Genomic DNA, 18,929 nt, shown 5'->3' on the forward strand with positions numbered 1-18,929 from the left:
TTTTTTTCTTCTGATTTTTAACCCAGGTATCTTTTTCTTTTTTAACTGGTGCCCGCTACGACCATTCTCAATTTTCCAAAATAAATATAGCTGTGTAATTTTCCACTTGATCAATTGACAATCAGATTCTATGTCCTCGGTACTTAAAGATTTAATGCTTGCATTAAATCTTTACATATCCCCCCTTTTTTAGGGAGGGGGGTATGTAAAAATTAATAACGCGTCAAAATTATTTATTTGCATTTTTGTTACGTTTATACGAGTCGGACAAGAATTTTGGGGGATTCAAACCCCCTACTGCTCCTCCCCTTGGATACAGGCTTGGTGCAGAATATAATTTCTTTTCTGAAATGTGAACAAAAGAGTTGATTAAAAAGAATTACAAATTTCTGCAACTTTCCTTGGCGTTTGATTGCGAAAATTCAAGACATTAATTCGACAACTTTCAAAACAAGGAAAGGGATAAAAGAGGAAAAAATCAACATTTCTAAATAGATTCCATCGCTACTAAATTGCAATAAATGTCAGAAACTTAATTATAGCCCCCTTAAAGAAAAACCCTTGTTTAGAGAAAAGAAACTTCAAATACTCATTTGTACTTTAGTAGATTCACATTCAACATAATAACTACCCTCATTTTAATGAACGAAAGGCGAACCCACGTGACAAGGTTATTAATTAGTTGATTGAGAGGTATTGAAATTCAGGTGGGTACCTTACCCTTAATTGGGATTATGAAAGTTCATGTATATAAATATTTGTGAGCTCCTTACCCTAGGTCAATTCCTAAGTTGCGAAATTACTAGCAGCCTATGGAATGTAATTGACAAAAATTGAGCAAAGGTCTACCGCGCTGCGATGTTGAGATAACGCTAGACTCCCAGACACTGAGGAAAACAGTGCGTTTAGTTGGAATCTGGATATGCGGATGCGCCTACGTTGTTGAAATATTTCACTGACTGGAAATGGCTATTGAAAAATAAATTATATCTAGAGACAGGGCTGTATTCAGGACTAGATTTTTAGGAGGGGGGGGGGGGGGGTTTACAAAAAAATTCAAAAACGCATTTAAAATTTGGGTACCTGTGTTGAAACCGATAAACACGCGAGAAGTGAAGTTTCGTTAATGCTAATGAAATAAAACAAAATAGGATGAAAATATAATAGTTCAGAAGCAAATTTGGGCTATATATTTGTACATTGAGGGGGGGGGGGGGTAAATCATAGCATATATTATATACGTAACCTAACCCTAATGCGGATTACTTTCTTTCAGTTAAAAAAAAACCTGTTTTTTTAAATTAATTTCTGAACGTTTTTGAATTAATGCAGGTTTTGATTTTGGCTCACTGTACATGAATAATTAAAACAAATTTGCATATTAATTTAACATTTTTTTTTTGGTTAAATGGCTCTCGAAAGTTGTTTAATTTTATTTACGAACGTTTTATTAGTAACTTACGTAACTTACTATATTAATAATATTAATAAATATACGTAACTTACGTAGCGAACTTCTATATTCATATATTTTTAATACGTATATCAGGTGGTTCGTCCCCTAGTCAATACCTCGCTCTTTACGCTAAAGTTCGAATTTTGTTCTAGTTCTTTATAAATGACCTCTTAATCCCAAAGGCCGTTAGTTAGAATAAATAGCTCTTATGAAAGTACTAAAAAATCTTTAGCATAAAGAGCGAGGTTTTGACTGGGGGGCGGACCCAATCGCTACTATCCCATTATGCAGGTCTCTCTAAAAACTCAAGTTTGGTTAATGCTAATGAAATAAAATAAAATAGGATGAATATATAATAGTTTAGAAACAAGTTTGGGCTAAATATTTGTACATTAGGGGTGGGGGGGGGTAAAGCATTACATATATTAAATACGTAACCTAACCTAACCTAGGTACCTTTCGCCCCCCCCCCCTCCTAAACTCCAAAAGACCATAGTTTAATATCGTATAAGCTACGCAATGAAAACCTTGCTATCATTGCCTAGTCTATAGTGATTAACCCGAGAGGCCCGCGTAATGGGATGTTGCTCCTTACTTTCCGTTGAAAAACTTTTTTTTAAATTTAATTTCTGATCGTTTTTTAAGTAATGCTGGGAAATTCCCCCATGAAAATTTCCTCCCACGTAACCCCCGACCCACTCACCACCAACTACTAGAAAAAATCCCCTCTGAAAACGTATGTATATTTCCCAATAACCAATACTATATGTAAACATTGGGCAAAGTTCATAACTAGCAGCCCTTCCTTCGGGGACTGTGGAGGATTAAGCCATCCTCAAAGGCATAGTTACTATATTTTTCGACTATGCTGAACAAAATTGCTGTCTCAAAATTTTGATCGGGTGACTTTGGGAAAAAAATCAGCGTTGGAGGGAGCCTAGTTGCCCTCCATTTTTTTCGTCACTTAAAAAGGGCACTAGAACTTTTAATTTCCGTTCGAGTGAGCCCTTCCGCTATATTCTGGAACCACTCGGTCAATACGATTACCCATGGGGGGGGGGGGAACAAACAAGCATCCGTGATCTTTCTTCTGGCAAAAAATACAATATTCCACATTTTTGCAGATAGGAGCTTGAAACCTCCACAGTAGGGTTCTCTGATACACTGAATCTGATAATGTTATTTTCATTAAGGTTCTATGACTTTTAGAGGTTGTTTTCCCCTTTTCTCGAAAATCAGGCAAATTTTCTAAGGCGCGTAACTATTGATGGGTAGGACTAAACTTGATGAAACTTGATAAATATATATATTTGAAATCAGCATAGAAATCTGATTCTTTTGATGTATCTATTGGTGTCAAAATTCCGTTTTTAGAGTATCGGTTACTATTGAGCCGAGGCACTCCTTACTTACGAGCGAAGCGAAAATTCACGCCCCCGTCCCTAGCGAGCGGGGAGGAGAGCCCTAAGTTGCATCTCACAGCGGCGGAGTGGTGTAACATTCTATTGGTAGCCTAGCCCGACAATAAGAATCGCTAACGCAACGGGGCGCCAAGGGTCTTGGGAGCCCTTGGTCAAGTCCATTCCCATGAAACGCCAATAGATACTGAAGATCAAATGCAGAGAGATACTTCTACTACGGCGTCCGCGGTAGCCGACGGGGACCAGGTCAGGATGGTGCCTGGCCCGACAAGTAAGCGAACCGCCCGATCAAGAAAACATCTGAATATTGGTGCGTGGAACGTTCGCAGCTGCAAGCTGGAATCCACGCAACTGCTCCTTGCGAGGGAGCTGCAGAAGTATAAAATCAACGTTTGTTGTCTGTCAGAAACGAGACTGCATAATCTTCTGTCCAAAAAGTTGACCATTTCCGAACCTGACTCATTCCAGTTCTACAGCTCGGGTCCCAATGATGGTTCCAGCCAACATGGAGTTGGGCTCCTGCTAGACGGTCCCACTGTATCTTGTGTCACCTCTTGGGAGCCAGTGGCTTCAAGGATCACCATGATCAGACTGAGAGGCCACATTAGCCACATAACCATAATCGCTGTGTACAATCCGATAAGGGACAGCAGTGACGCGGTCAAAGATGCCTTTTATTACGACCTACAAAGAATCATCGATAAGACACCAAGGCGTGACATGCTCTTTGTCGCTGGAGACTGGAACGCCCGGCTTGGCAGAGTAGACCCCCACACAGCAGCAGTTATTGGCCGCCACACCGCTGGTGACAGATGCATCAATGGAGAAAGGCTCTTACAGCTAACCACATACAACAACCTATGCGTCACAAACACTCTCTTTGAGCACAGGAGATTCCACCTCATTACATGGCGTTCGAACGACGGGGTAACAACAGCTCAGATCAGCCACACCTTAGCCAGCAGAAGATGAAGGAGCTCCTGTACAGATGCTTGGACATACAGAGGAGCAGACACAGGATCTTTAAATGGATCTGATCACTGTCTCCTCACTTGCAAAGTCCGTCACCGCCTTAGTAGGCAGAAGGCAGGGAAGCGCTTCGATTTGTCGAAACTAAGATGCCCGGAAATCAAAGCCGACCTCGAGTTAAAAAGCTAAGCAACCGGTTCGAAGCCTTGAACCGTCTTTCACACATCGACGAAGAATGGACACAGATAAAAATTGTGACACGGGACGTAGCTGAGGAGGTGCTTGACCACACAATATGAAAACAGCGAACCTAGATCTCTGACCACGCCATAAAACTAGTCGAGAAGAAGTGACCCCTAGTGGGAGGTGCAAAAGAACCCTTAAAAGTAGCGCGCAAAGCAGTTAAACAGTCACTGAAACGGGACAGAGAACAGTACTGGTCAGATCTGGTGAATGAGTTGGAACAAGCGTCCAAGAGCCACAACAGCAGGAAAATGTTCAAACTCCTGAAAGGAGCGACAGGAAAAGCTCCTGTAGCGGTTATCACACTGAAAGATAAGTCCAGAGAACTCATCCGTACAGAAGAAGGACGCATAGAACGCTTCTTCTGAGCTACTGAACCCTGTCAAGCCCCCGTGCGATCTACCTGCGTTCTCGAGTTCTGCTAGAGAGCCCTACGCAATAAACCTCAATCCGTCAAGTATTGCGGATGTATTAAAAGCACTGAAGTGCATGAAAAACAATAAAACTCCAAGAGTGGATGGGATCCCTTCTGAAATATTCAAGTCCTCACCAACTCTACTATGCCGCCTAACCGACTTGTTTTTCCAGGTATGGACGACGAAGATCTTCCCAAAAGACTAGAAAGTATCAGTCCTCGTTCCGCTATACAAAAAAGGAGACAAGGCCATTTGCGGAAACTATAGAGGTATCTCCCTGATCGACCATGCCATGAAGATCTTCTGCGTATTTTTTTTGAATCGATTCAAAGACGCACGAGACAAGTTAACCCGTCCTGAACAAGCAGGCCTCAGACCAGGCAGAGATTGTCCAGAACAGATATTGACGATTCGCCTCATCCTTCAACAGTACAACAGGTTTCGTCTACCCCTTCTCATCGCCTTTATTGACTTTGTAGCTGCCTTCGATTCTCTCATCAGATAGGGTCTACGGAGAATTATGGCTGAAGACGGTGGGCCACAGGAGTTAATTGAGATACTCCGAAGTGCGTAAAAGGACACTAAGACTTGGGTCCGTGTTTCTGGCAATGACACTCCTAAATTTCCAGTGAAGTTTGGGGTAAAGCAGGGATATACAAGTTATCAGAAAAAACCAAACATATTATAAGAAACGACCATATTAGTAATAATGTGAGATACCACGCAACTAAATTGGAATGGTACAACCTTAAAAAAAACAGGCTGTACACATTTTATAGGCGTAAAAAGGGAGTTTTTTTGATTTTAGAAGGTCAAGCCGTCACCTCCGGCTTTGCCACCACCCATATTTAGCATAGTCAATATAGTCGAAAACTATTGCTAAACTGACTGTGTATTTCTAATCACCTAGTTGTCACATTATAGGGGTTTGGTCCCCGGACTACAAAGAGAAAAAGAGATGACTGCTCAACAATTCCATACTAAAAAGTGGTCTTTGTTTCAGTAATTTCGTAAGTTAGTTGCATCATTCTTTATTGAAAGAGACAAATAGCTCCGCCTTTCTGAAACTTGATCGGCTTTAAAACCCCCTGTGTGAAATTGCAAGCCAGTAAAACGAACGAAAAGTTTTTGAATCACAAAAGTTTTTCTTAGAGCAGTTAGTCCCTCTGTTTCTCTATGGTTTTACAGTCAGCCTATATAGTTAAAAACAATTACAATAACGTGTCAATTATGAAATATAACTTTATTTATTGCATAGTATTTTCAGAAAAAAAAAAGATATACGAGTCATTTTAAAAACTAGAATCTACTCTTAGCACTATCAATATTTCAACTAACATATTTTCCAACTAGAAAAGAACAATTTGAAAATAATTGCATTTGAGCTACGAAAATAAAACCTACATATGTTCATCCTCTCTCGTGCTTAAATAAATAGAACAACAGACAAACTTTTGATAACATTTCTTGATTGTGTTGAACGGTATCTTGTCTGTAAGAAAAGCAATAAGTCAAGTCTGATATTTGCCATTATTACAAATAACTCATAAAATTAACAAGTGCAAATAACGCTGACATTTATCCGCTGGTGGACCCAACGTGTGCGAGGGGAGTTGACCCCAGCAACACAAATGACACTCGGTCTAAAAAAATAAATTCATGTATTTTTAATTATTCTCAAAAGAAAATAGTAAGTCTTATATTTTAAATAGTGTGAAAGACAGGAAATAGCCTATATGGAATTACATAAAAAATATACTTTTAGTTCTGATTACATTTTATTTTATCATATTGCAAAAAAAAGGAAAGAATCTAAACGGCTCGAGCATGGTATCTTGTCAGTGGGCGGGGGAGGGGCATTTATGTCCTAGACTTTGAAGAATAATTTCTTTGGTATTTTCATCGAAAAATGCCTTCTTTTTGTTTTTTATTAAAAGAAAACAGCCATGTTCCCCTAGATTTTGAAAAATATCTTTTGCCCATCTCCTTTACATTTTCGTGTACTGACGCCACTGTATTTTGTTTGAGAAAAAAAATGTGTGGTGATACCCCGAGTGATGACATGCAATGTCTCCTTTGTATTTTATTCGGTACACGGTTTCATCCCCAAACTCCTATCTTTTAGAATAGTTTAATAAATTCGCTTATTTAAATTTATTCCTGCAAGTCAATTCACTCCCTCCCCCCTCCCTTGATTTTTTTTTTGGTATTTCCATTGAAACATACCCTTTTCTGGTGTTTCCATTGAATACAATTGAAAAGAGCAGCACCCCCCCCCCCACCATTTGAAGAACTGCCCCTCCCTGTATATTGGTGAATTGACGCAAAAAAGGTAAAAAGTACGGCATTGGAATTTACAGTCCCTACTGGCGATGCTGATCTCAGTTTCATGGCCTTTCAGCCAGAAAGTGGGGGGTTTGGGCCAGCCATCCTGTGCTTTCACACACCCTTCCTGATTACCCTCCCCAGATCTCACCAAGTACCCCTTTAGTGCTCAGCTGCGTTTCAGGATCATCGGGTTCGAACACGGGTTGTTCTCGTTTAGTTTCAAATTTCTAGTTATTTGTCTATTTCCAGCTTGAATGTAGCTTTAGCCCCGTATTAGATATACAAGATGCACTGATACACAACGCTTTATGCACTAGACAATAGCAACCCGCTTGAAGACGGGTTTTTCATACCTCAGTGGGATCAAACACGGGTTGTTCTCGTCTTGTGCATCAAGCGTTTTCACAAAGGGGGTTCTCAAGGAAAACACGGGGTTGAAACTTCGAACCCGCTGAAACTAGACGAAAAACTAGAGATTTGAAACTAAACGAGAACAACCCATGCCCGAACCCGCTGAGCCTGAAAACGTGGCTCTAGGTCGACTCTGAATGAGCTTACAGAGTCACACCCCTGATTTCCGTTCCAAACCAAACAGCCAGGACTCGAAAAACGGACAAAGGATTTCTAGTCTAGCGCGCTAGAGGTGACGATTTCATTTCCATTTATCTTGTTACTTTTTTAGAATTTCGTTGTCGGAAACTTAGCTTTTGCCGCATTGCTAATTAATTTTTTTTGTTAATTTACAATAGTTTACTGTACTGCTCCTACGCCTATCCCGAAAATAATTTTATTTCAGTTTTTGTTTGCTTGATCAAATGTTTAGTTTCTGAAGCTACGTGATCGGCTATACCGGCCGTAATTACATTTCTTTTCTAATAGGATCATAGCTGGAAACAAGAAAATTGTGATAAAATGTTATGTAAACTTATCAAAAGATAGTAGCGAGCAAACAGGAAAGCGGCCCCTGGTATGTTTCTATTTTTATGTGTAAAGACTGTAATTACATTATTTCCCAGTTACAACACTATTAAAAAGGGTTTTTAATCTTAGGGAAGGACCACGGTCCTCTCCTATATAACGTTCCTTACCTTTCTGGCGTTGAAAAAAATAAGGACTTCCGAGAATTTTTTCCCGGTTCAGAGAGGGTGGCAGTCTGCAAGAATTATTTTTTTCCAGAACTGAGACAGATTTCAACATGGCCTGTTTGAACTCACTGACTTGTATATTTCAGACAAGAAGACACCCTGTTACCAAATTACAAAAAAAAAAAAAATCTATTAATAGTATTCGTTCTCCCTAAAGCTTTTTTTTGAAAGTGTAGAATCTGATATTAAAGCGTCTATGCGTAACTTGTAATAGCGAAAACTAGTGAGAACTAACATATTTGAAATAATTAGCAAGGAGAGATATAAAATGCATTTCCCTGTCTAATTAGCATCGGTTTCCTTTACTCGACCTTGCCACTGTACTCGATTATCGGGTCTTCGGGTGTAAACGATCTCTTACGTATTTTCCAAGAAGTTAGAAAAATTAATCAGACCCGCGGTCTCGCATGGAAGAGAATGAAGTCAACCCCCTAGTTATAAATTCATTGAACAACTTATAAAATCAGGGTTTTTAGGAAAAATAAACATTTTCTCCAGTCACGACCCCAACGGGGAAACTTCTGGCTCTTGCCCCCTCAGCCAAAGCGAAAATTGAAACAACGTCGTTGTTCCTTAGCCTTTTCCAAGATTTTGAACAACTTCCAAAGGATTTTAGGCCTAGATTCGCTTCAAATATGACACATATGACATCTTTGCATTCTTCAGCATATTGTCTACTGATTTTTGATCCACCAGATGCTTATGAACATTCTTTTCAAATTAATAAAAGATCATTAGACTAATTCAGGTTTCTATATTTTAACAAGTGTCAGCACAGGACATTTTTTTTTTTTTTATGATGCGTTTTAATTCTTTAGGTTTAATGGAGGGTAATTATTCGAGCTTGTCAAAGTCCAGGCCAGGCCATATGAACATAAAAAAGAAAGACTCATAGACATGATGAGGGTGATACGTTGAGAGAAGGGTAAAATCGCCCTTTTTCTTCTTAAATATTGCGAAAATCTTCGGTTTTTCGGGAAAACATGCCCTAGACGAGATTTTTACACCGGTTTATGTTAGTAAACTATATCTTTGTGATCATGTGCAATCAGAAAATTCTTGGAAAAAAATTTGACATTTTTTAAGGTCACATGAGCAAACACTAAAACTACCACTTCCTCTCTTTTTTTTAGTCTTAAGGTCAGGGTCAGCCGCCCCCCTCTTCTAGCTATGAACCCTTATCGAACAAAAAAAAAATCTTTTTAAAGGCTTATCTAATTAATTTTTCAAACCTTATATAAAGTTTCAGTTTGGCCACTTCAACATTAAACATTAAAATACTGAAAAAACCTTTCGATTTAAAACTTTGACTCAATATTAATAAACTAAAGCTGGATTATTGGGAATAGCACTAATAAAGTGGGATTTGTATGAGCTCAAACACATAATAGATTTTGAGAAAAGTATGGAAAACTACGTCAACAACTTGACAACAATACACCTTGACTTTTAGGAAGGATAGAAAACCAAGGCCATCCCATAATTACTCCCTAGACATAGCACATCTCAATTTTCATTTCTAATTTACAAAACTTGAATTCCCCTTAATACTGAACAAACTGAAAGAAAACAAAAATAAAGATACTTTATCGGTGTATTTTTCTCAAGGCTCAAATTTCTTCTACAGTCTGCGCTTTCTTACAGTTCGAAAAATACGGTTAAAAAAAAAATAACACAACCAACTAATGCCTGAAATATTCTTTTCAAAATAATTTAACAGTTCCTTATGTTTCATTAAATTTTTGCTTTGTTCAACCCTCATCATTATCAACCAACTCTCTAAGGAGGGGAACACTGCTCCCTTTTAACATTACAAAAAGTGGATAGTTGCAAATCTTTATGGGACTAACCTTTCTTCTTTTTTCCCTCTGTCCAGTCTACAAACAAAACAAGTGATAAAAATGAAAATTGTCATATGCTCATGTCATAAACAAAGTGAAGGAGACTATGAAACAATTTGCCAAGGGGAAAGTACGTTTAAGACAGCGATATACTCGTGGGAAGGGGGAGACTTAGGGTCACCCTCCCCCCCCCCATAACTACTAATTTTTTGGATTTTTTGGACACTTTTTTATTAAAGTTGTGTTGTTTTCTAACCCCCCCCCCCCCAAAAAAAATTTTTTTTTAGCTTATCTGTAAAACTTCCTTGTTATCGGGCCATGTAGTCACTGGTGGGGGGGGGATGTCTTATTTCGTATTTTGCAGTTGTACATATACTGTAAAAAAACAAACCCGAACTTGCACGTGCCTGGTTTAAGGGGTCTTCGTATACAGCTTTTTCGAAGTGCCGATAGATGTATTTTCCGGGATTTTTCTGGGATAAACACTTCACATTTTAATTAAAATACAGGCGGGACCCCGATCATGTCCCGTCCTTCTAGGCATCACGGCCTTACATGAATCCACAGAACAACTAGTAGATTTTTGAACAACGCCAGTTGAAAAACCTTAATAAAAATAAACCATATGATACACCAATATCATACTTCCAACATGGTTTCTTCATTCTAACATAGTCAGAGATGGGAGTGCTGGGACATGTGTTATGGGTGAATTTATTTTAGGGGATGGGGAGGAATTCGAAAAAGTAGAGAGCAGACAAAATACATAAAAATTATGGAAAATCTTGTTATTCATTTGAGATCTTCAGGGGACAGATCTGAAGCTCAAAATGAACTTATTTGTCCATACCCTCTCCGCCAAAACAAGAAAACTATAGATGAGAATGTACTTCTTTATCATTTAATGAACATACAAAAATAATAGGCCACTGGAATATTGCTAGGCCATGGTTACTGCTATAATTAATAAATGACGACGAAACTCAAATTATTGCTAATGAGACCGTTACGTTCTTTTATTTCAAAAACAAGAAATAGTGAAACGTAAATAAATATATCGTTAATTGATTCAAATGTGTAGCCAATGCTGAAAAAGTAATTGGCATTCCGTTAATTTTAGATTTTTTTTTTTACTGACAATTGTTTCTCTTAAAATATTTATACAAATCAGACCAAAAAAGTTAAAATATTTTTTTTAATCGGACCAAATTGCACCTTCTGAGTATCTGAGTAGGAGCTGTCGTTGCATCATGCATTAATTTGTTGTTATTTAGCAATAATAACAATAATATATTAGAATACCAGCATTGGAAAAGAGGGAGAGAGTTAAACAAATGTTCCGCAATATAATACTAACAACTGTAAAAATAGTTACAAAACTCAATATTGGAAGCAAGACACTTTTGGGAAAATTCAAACAACGAATTTCACTATCTAAAAAAAATCACAAGAAAGAGAAATATAATACAGAGTACATTCCAAAAATATGCACAATAAAGGCTAAAATCCCAAGAACTATGGCGAAAGAATCAAATAATCCCTCCAATTCATCACATTCATCATCACTCTGCAATGAAATGGAATGTTCATAAAAATTATCAACATCATTTGACAATGAGATCGTTTTAACATTCTTGTCCCATCGTTTCCTCACAGTCTTCTCCCCTTTTTCCAATTCAATTTCGTCAATTTGTTTCAATTTCAATTTCTTCAAAATGGGCTTTCTCAAAACCCATCTCCTATTTTTTACACCAAAATTTTGACCGAAAACATACGAGTCTGAATTACTCTCTTTTATTGCATTAGAAAGTTTGGCCTGGAATTCATTATCGGTTAGTCAATCTAAAGTCTGTAAGAGTAAATGGAGCTCACGGAAGGTTTGACCTATCTTCCCCACAACTGCTTGGCGTTTCTGAACAAAGGCTTTGACAGGCAGCAGTTGGGTGTAACAGGACATACTTTTGTTGTACCTAGAATATAAAGACGTTTATGAACAATAGCTAAAGAAGGCATTGAGGAAGTACATGCATAAAAACCCGACTTTTAGAGAATAGCAAGAAAAAAAATAGCCCCACACTATTTTTAGAGATAACGAATTTATTTTTTAGGAATAACAAATCCCATAAAGAGATGAACTGTTTTGATGTTTTTTTTCCCCTCGAGGCCATGTGATAAAGTTGAAGTTAACTCGAAAAACAAACTGGAAAAGAAGCAAGATGTCAAAACTGTACTATATAACTACTACTACTGACAACTCACCGCCGAACAAAACCGCTTGAGGTCAACAAAGTAAACCAAGCTCAAGGGCACCATTAAAGAAAATGAAGGAGGCAAGGATCCCTTCTTATTTTTTAGTGAAGATACAAAAAATGGTATTTCTCAAAATCAAGGAGAGGGAGGGAAAAAAAAGAGTATAGGCGGCGATTGCCCCTTCATTTAGTGCTCCTGTCCGAGCTCTTCCTCTACCCTGCTTTGGTAACAGCTCCGTTGTTTACTTGCCCTCATAAGGTTTCTTCAAGGATTTCTCGTACTGAAAAACATTAAAGTTGCTTATTTATTTTACCTCTTGAGAGAAGGAACAAGCCCATTGTCGCAAAGCTTATTGTTTTATTTTTAGTCTCTCCAACAAGTACATAAAAATCGTCTTAGTGAAAATCCCTGGAAAACAACTAGCATACTTTCCCCAATAGCTCTCGCATTTTAGTACCATATTTGACGTACCGTCATATGTCACTGTATACCATAGCTATGACTTGGACTTGGCTTACAGTTCTTTAAACTTTTTTCAACTCTGAAAACAGACTGGCTATCCTGAGTTTTGCATTTTCATTGCATTTTCATGCCAATAATGCTCCCTAGGTGGATAATGCAGGGGCGGATCCAGGATTTTTTAGGGGGGGGGGCAAAATAGGTTTATCCGATAAACTTGCGTTAGGAGCAGGTTTAATGAACGCAATCTTGCGTTAATTAAGTAAATTACACTAATTTAGACCACGTTCGGGGGGGCACCCCCTCCCCCCTGGACCCGCCACTGGGATAATGCTATTTGCGTGGTCTGTGTTTTGGGTACCTACCGCCACCTCTTCATCCTCATTTGTTCTTAATTTAACCTGTGAGTTATTCGCTTAAACCCAACCATGTAAAAAAGGAAAAAAGTAAGCCTACAATAGAAACCTACCAGTAATTTGAGACATCCAAAATTTGCATTTTTCGTTTAAAATAAGTAATTAGATAGTCTTCTGAAATTTTATACTTCTTTGCAACACCGAAAAAAGACAAAATGATAAATAAAGGCAAACATCTTCAGAATAGACCATACACCAATTTGGCCAATATTTCAGGGAAGAACAAGATTAATGTAGACGTAAAGTAGTGTATTCTATTACAACTAATTACAAGGATGTGGAATATTTCTTCTTGTGATTAATGTTTTCCTACTGAAGTTTTAAAACTTTCTTATCGTCAGCATATTCTTGAAGAAAGCAGTTGATTCCTAGCACATACAGGAGTTCCTAAGAAAACGATAGACTATTAACAGGGGGAGGAGATATTGCACCTTCTGATATTTGCACTTTACTGAAAACAAACAAAAAAACTAATGACCATGGATTGTCAGTTAAACTGACAAACACTGATATTTATTCCTTAAAGTTTTGATAATTTTTTATTTATGAAAGAAAAAAAATAAAACATTTAAAATAAATTTTGTTCTCAGTAAAGAGCAACTTATGCTCTAGTCTTGAGAAGGCATGGGGGTTATCAGCCTTACTCGTGTTAATGTTTGCTCGTTTAGAGTTTGACTCGGCTATTTATTTTAATTTCTGTTCGTTTTGAATGTTGGCCAGAACAAAATGATAATATTTCTTAAAAGCTTGACCTTAATACCCTTAGCTTGCGCAGTAGCTATAGTTGTAGCAGTATCAGGGTTGCCGCCAGACCAAAAAATTTCGTAACGTCCAAATCTTAAAAACGTAACTTTTTCGTAACTTTTGACAGGAAAGTCTCTTTTCAAGGCAGGGTGCCTTAATTTCGTAATCAAGAGCGGTACTTAAAGGGGGGAGAGGACAATTTGTTGCCAGTATAATTTGAAAAATAAATTTTCACGTAATCTCATTAAAAATCCTCCCTCCAACTTTTAAAAAGTGCCTAAAAAGTATACACTAATAATAATTTATGCTTCTTTACCTTCTTTACCTTCAGGAAATTATTATTTATTGATTTGTAAGTGTTGCTTCCAGTTTACCTGCACAACAGAAAGATCCCCCCATGCGTGTATTAAACTCCAGGCTACTATTTTGATTATCTTGTTGTTGTTGTTTTTAATTGCCATTATTGGTGTTTTAAACCAAAAGTTGATGAGTAATACGTACAAAATAAAAGGCAAATCAATAAACACAGGACACTTTAGAGTTTTGAAGAAAGGAAGAAAACTAATTATGTTTTTTTTATTTTATTTATTGTTAAATTTCAATAAAAACGATCTTAATAAATCCAGCTTCTTAAAAAGACCCAAAAAATCATTTGAATGGCTCCCTTTCCGTCTAACATTTTAGATTTGCTAGGTTTAAGTCTCACATGCTCTAGATTCAAATTTGCATCGTTCCAACATAATAATCTGAGCAATCCCGAGTAAGAGAGATTTTGTTTTGTTTTTATTATATCGAACAAAAAATATATCAGGCGTTGTCATCAACTCCTACACCAAAAAACAGTTATTTTACATAATATGCATTTTACTGTTTGTAATTTGAATCGTAACTCCCAACCAAAATAAAGTAATAAATAAAAGACGAGTTCACACAATTCAGCCCCAAGAATGTTACCCTAAAGCTGTTTTGATGGGTCTCACAAATCCAGGCACGTGCAACGAATTCTTAGGGGAGGAGGTCAAACAATAAAAAAAAAAATTAAACTCATTTTCAAAATGAAGCAAAAAGTAGAGAATTATATTTTGTCTAAACAAGATATGAATATAAGCGAACATGAGGGGCACAAAAAGCATTGAGTTTTACATAACGTTAACACTAAATTTATCTAGGCTTTATATACATAGACGGAAAAAGTCAATGAGTTGAGGAAAACAAATAAAAAAGATCAAATTATGCAGAAACGAATCGTTTTTTTGACCCGAATTTTGCCTTATATTTAATATTTTCAAATTTTTAATTTTCAAATTAAAAAAAAATATATATAATGTATCATCCAAAATTAAAAAATAAGTTAATACAGTCTCGGCTAGTGCTCTTTCTATTGGGCAGTACGAAAGGAGTTGGAAGTAATTGAACAATTGGAAAATATCTAAAGAAAGTCGACAAAAAAGAAACCAATTGTGTGAAAAAGAAATTAATTCCTTACGGAACAAAAGGACTAGAGAGGTAATAAAAACGAACTGGAAATGATTTAATTAAAAAAATTAAGGGGGATAGTAAAAATCTATACAGATACAAGACTGTTTATCTTCTTCATAAAAATGGACATTAGTCTAGTTGTCGTTTTCTTAATCCAAATTTTTAGTGTTTGTACTTTTCTTTATAAAACATGCTGAACACAAAATCAGCAACATTACATTATTCATTTTAAACTATTAACAAATTTCTCGACCTCTTTTAGTTCAATACACCCACCCCCCCTGTTTGGCCAGCATGAATCCCTATGAAAATATTATAAAAAAAAAAACCAAAAAATTTATACTTTGCTACTTTAAATAACACGGAATAATTTAACGATAAATAATGTCATCACAAGATTCGACACAACTATGAAATGTATTTATACAGTTATATATGGGACCGCAGATGGGGAGGGGGGGTATAATTCAAAAAAGTGACCATGATATTTAGAAAAAGTTTAGCATAAAATCGAAAATCCCGGCTCAACTAACCCCCCCCCCGCCCTCAATGCTTAGATATAACCAAAAAATGGCTCATTTTTACAGTTTCATATATTTTGTCAATACCAGCTGTTCATAATCCCATATAAAAAGAGCAACTTTTATATATAACCTAATATTATGTCAAACCAATCAGACGGGGGGGGGGTGAGGTTGTTACGGAAAGAATAATACATATATCATCAGTATTAGTCAATTAGCTGATACACACGCAAGACAGATGCTAAAGGAAACTAGTCAAACGGGTATCAGTCAGTAGACAATTGGATCGCAAAGCGTGGTTTGTCATTGAATTTACAATATTTAAACCATTGTTTTTTGGGATTTAAGAGGGAAAAGGTACCTAGATTAGGTTACGTATTTAGTATATACTATGCTTTACCCCCCCCCCCCCACCCTAATGTACAAATATATAGCCAAAATTTGGTTCTAAACTGTTATATTTTCATCATATTTTGTTTTATTTCATTAGCATTAACTAATGAAATTAGCTCCTTCTCCATATAATTTTAGTATGACTGTTGAAAGAACAAGATTCAAAGTCAACTGATGAAATTGAAAGTTGATGAGGTGACTAACTGACTATTGTCACTTGTCACTAAACAAATGATAATCGTATGCTCATGAGAGAGAATTTTATATTAACTTACTATGCGAGTAAGCGAAGTGGGTATTTTCTCATCCTAATAACTGAGTGATTGTTTGATAAGATTAAATGACCGCGATGTGAAAAGATGTCGATACTCATGTCAGTGAAATTAAAATGGGAACAGCGGATTTTTTCGCGGGGGAAAAAATAGTTTGCTAAAAAAAATGTGAAATTTCCTCATTATTCAAAAGCGTAACATAATTATAACATAATTTCAAATACGTAACAAAAATGTAACGTTTTTAGGACCGTAACGTAAAACGTACCGTTTTATTTAAAACGTGCCAAAAATGGTACGAACGTAACCTCGGTGGCAACCCTGCAGTATGCGGAAAAACACCTATGGCGTCTTCAACGCACGCTGAAAGCTTAAGCTTAATACCATCAACCGTTCCTGCAGCACTTATGATGCGTCCGCTTGACAACCTGTGGGGGCATAGTGTGTTTCGATGTAGTTCAAACAGTTTCTATATATCCAAATATTTCGCCTTAATACCCTTAGTTTTAATAGCAGTAGCAGTAGTAGTAGCAGTAGAATTAATATTAGTAGCCTATAGCCTATAGCTTAGCTTGCGCAGTAGCTATAGTTGTAGCAGTATGCGCATAACACCTTTGACGTCTTCCACATCCCCTTCAACGCACGCTGAAAGTTTCAGCTTAATACCATCAATCGTTCCTGAAGCACTTCTGAGGCGTCCGCTTGACAACCTGTGGGGCATAGTGTGTTTCGATGTAGTTCAAACAGTTTCTATATATCCCAAATATTTCGCCTTAATATTCTTAGTTTTAATAGCAGTAGCAGTATAAGTAGCAGTAGAATTAATATTAGTAGCCTAAGCTTTAGTGGCAGTAGTAGTAATAGAAGTAGTAATAAAAGTAACAATAGTAGTAGTATGAGTAGATGCAGTAGCATTAGGATGCAAATATTTTCCTTTGGTTAGTTCAACATCCCTCACAACAAGCACTGTTAGTTTCAACTTTACGCACCAAAATGTCCCTAAAATATTGCTGTTACACCCTTTTGACAACCTGCATAAAGACGGGGTGTTGTGCTTCAGTTCGCCTTCCCCCCTAGAAATTCCTTAAAAATTTCACCTTCATACCCTTAGGCATAGTTGTAATAGTAGTCACAGTAATAGTATTTACATATTACCTTTTGGTCAATAGAAAATCCCTCTCATTAAGTCCTAGAATTTTCAACTTAATGCAATTAGCCATTGCTGTGATATTGCTGATATGTCCTTTTTATAACCAGTATGTTCATATACTTCTTGAAATTTTCATCTCAGTGCTCTTAGCCTTACAAGCAGTTGCAATACAAGTAGTAGTAGTAGCAGTAGTAAATGTAGCAGTAACGGTAGAATCAGCAGTAATATGCACATATTGTCTTTTGGTGAGATGATCTTCCCCTTTAAGCATTCTCTGAAAGTTCCAACTTAATACCCAAATCAACTCTTGAGATACGCTATTTTGACAGTGTGCATGCACATAGCATCTTTTGATTTAGTTCAAATTTCCCCTTAATGTTGTAAATGGGGTAGTGTGGTAGTAGTAGTACTGGTAGTTGTTGTAGTATTGATAGCATGCAAATATTGCATTTTTTATCATGTTCTTTATCACTTCTTGAATTTTCCTCAGGAATATACACAGCTATTCCTTAGTTGCGCTCTTTCTATAGTCTGTTTGCACTTAACGTATTTTGCTTTAGTCGAACGATCCCCTAAACTTTCTCGGAATGGCTCACCGGAATACTCTTCGTCTTTTTAGAAAGTAAAGTTCAAACATGCATACATTTCTCGATAACATATACTATGTGTAAACAATGGACGAATTTCCTAGCTTACTGCCTTTGCCATGGGGACTGTGAGGAGATTGACGTCCCCATAGAAGTAATTATTGGACTTTTTAACAATGTCGAACAAAATAGCTCTCTTCGTGATGCCATCAGGCCTGTTTTGGGGAATGAGAAGCTTAGGGGGGCTGGTTCTCGTCTATTCATGTTTGCTTCTTAAAAGGGCACTAGATCTTCCGACTTTCAATCAAATGAGCTCCATCCGATCCAAAGTTTATATGACCACTTGTTCCATAAAAATCTTATATGCCCCCGGGCATAACTTACAACCCTTGTCCATGGGCTCTGGGGGATTGTCCACCCTAAAGACATTGTTATATGATTTTTTTATTATTCGTAACAAAATGGCTATCTCATAATTGCAATTGAATGCGTTACGAGAAAAGAGGGTGTCAGGGAGGGGAGAGGGCAGTTGCTCTCCATTATGATTAAGTCTTAAAAGGGAAATAGAACTATACATTTCCAATTTAATGAGCCTCCTCTAAAGTTCCACGACCACCCCTTCCATCAGGGACGGATCCAGGATTTTTTTTTTTGGGGTGGGGTGGGGGGGGTGGGGGGCAAAATAGGTTGATAAAAAAAAATTAGGGGGGGGGGCGCAAAATAGGTTGATCCGATAAACTTGCGTTAGGAACAAGTTTAATTAACGCAAACTTGAGTTAATTAAGTAAATTACACTACTTTAGACTACGATAGGGGGCGAGCCCCTTCACCCCCTG

The 18,929-nt window shown here is 37.1% G+C and overlaps 2 protein-coding genes across 3 annotated transcripts in view; one reads left to right on the plus strand and one right to left on the minus strand.

The window, feature by feature from the left end:
* Positions 1-3,129: 3,129 nt before the first annotated feature.
* Positions 3,130-3,849, plus strand: LOC148946514 (protein CFDP2-like). Its single transcript, XM_089097126.1, has one exon. It carries the CDS (start codon positions 3,130-3,132, stop codon positions 3,847-3,849), a length of 720 nt encoding a protein of 239 aa, XP_088953252.1.
* Positions 3,850-7,245: 3,396 nt separating this feature from the next.
* LOC148946515 (katanin p80 WD40 repeat-containing subunit B1-like) overlaps positions 7,246-18,929 on the minus strand; it is a 256,838-nt gene continuing 245,154 nt past the window's right edge. For both annotated transcript variants that reach the window (XM_089097401.1, XM_089097400.1), the window contains one exon: positions 7,246-11,789. In XM_089097401.1, the coding sequence (XP_088953527.1) occupies positions 11,657-11,789 (133 nt within the window). In that variant the 3' untranslated portion in view covers positions 7,246-11,656. The remainder of the gene's footprint in view (positions 11,790-18,929) is intronic.

This window comes from Artemia sp. Qi Xiang Cuo, chromosome 11 (assembly GCF_049724085.1).
Source record: "Artemia sp. Qi Xiang Cuo chromosome 11, ASM4972408v1, whole genome shotgun sequence".
Taxonomy (NCBI): Eukaryota; Metazoa; Arthropoda; class Branchiopoda; order Anostraca; family Artemiidae; genus Artemia; species Artemia sp. Qi Xiang Cuo.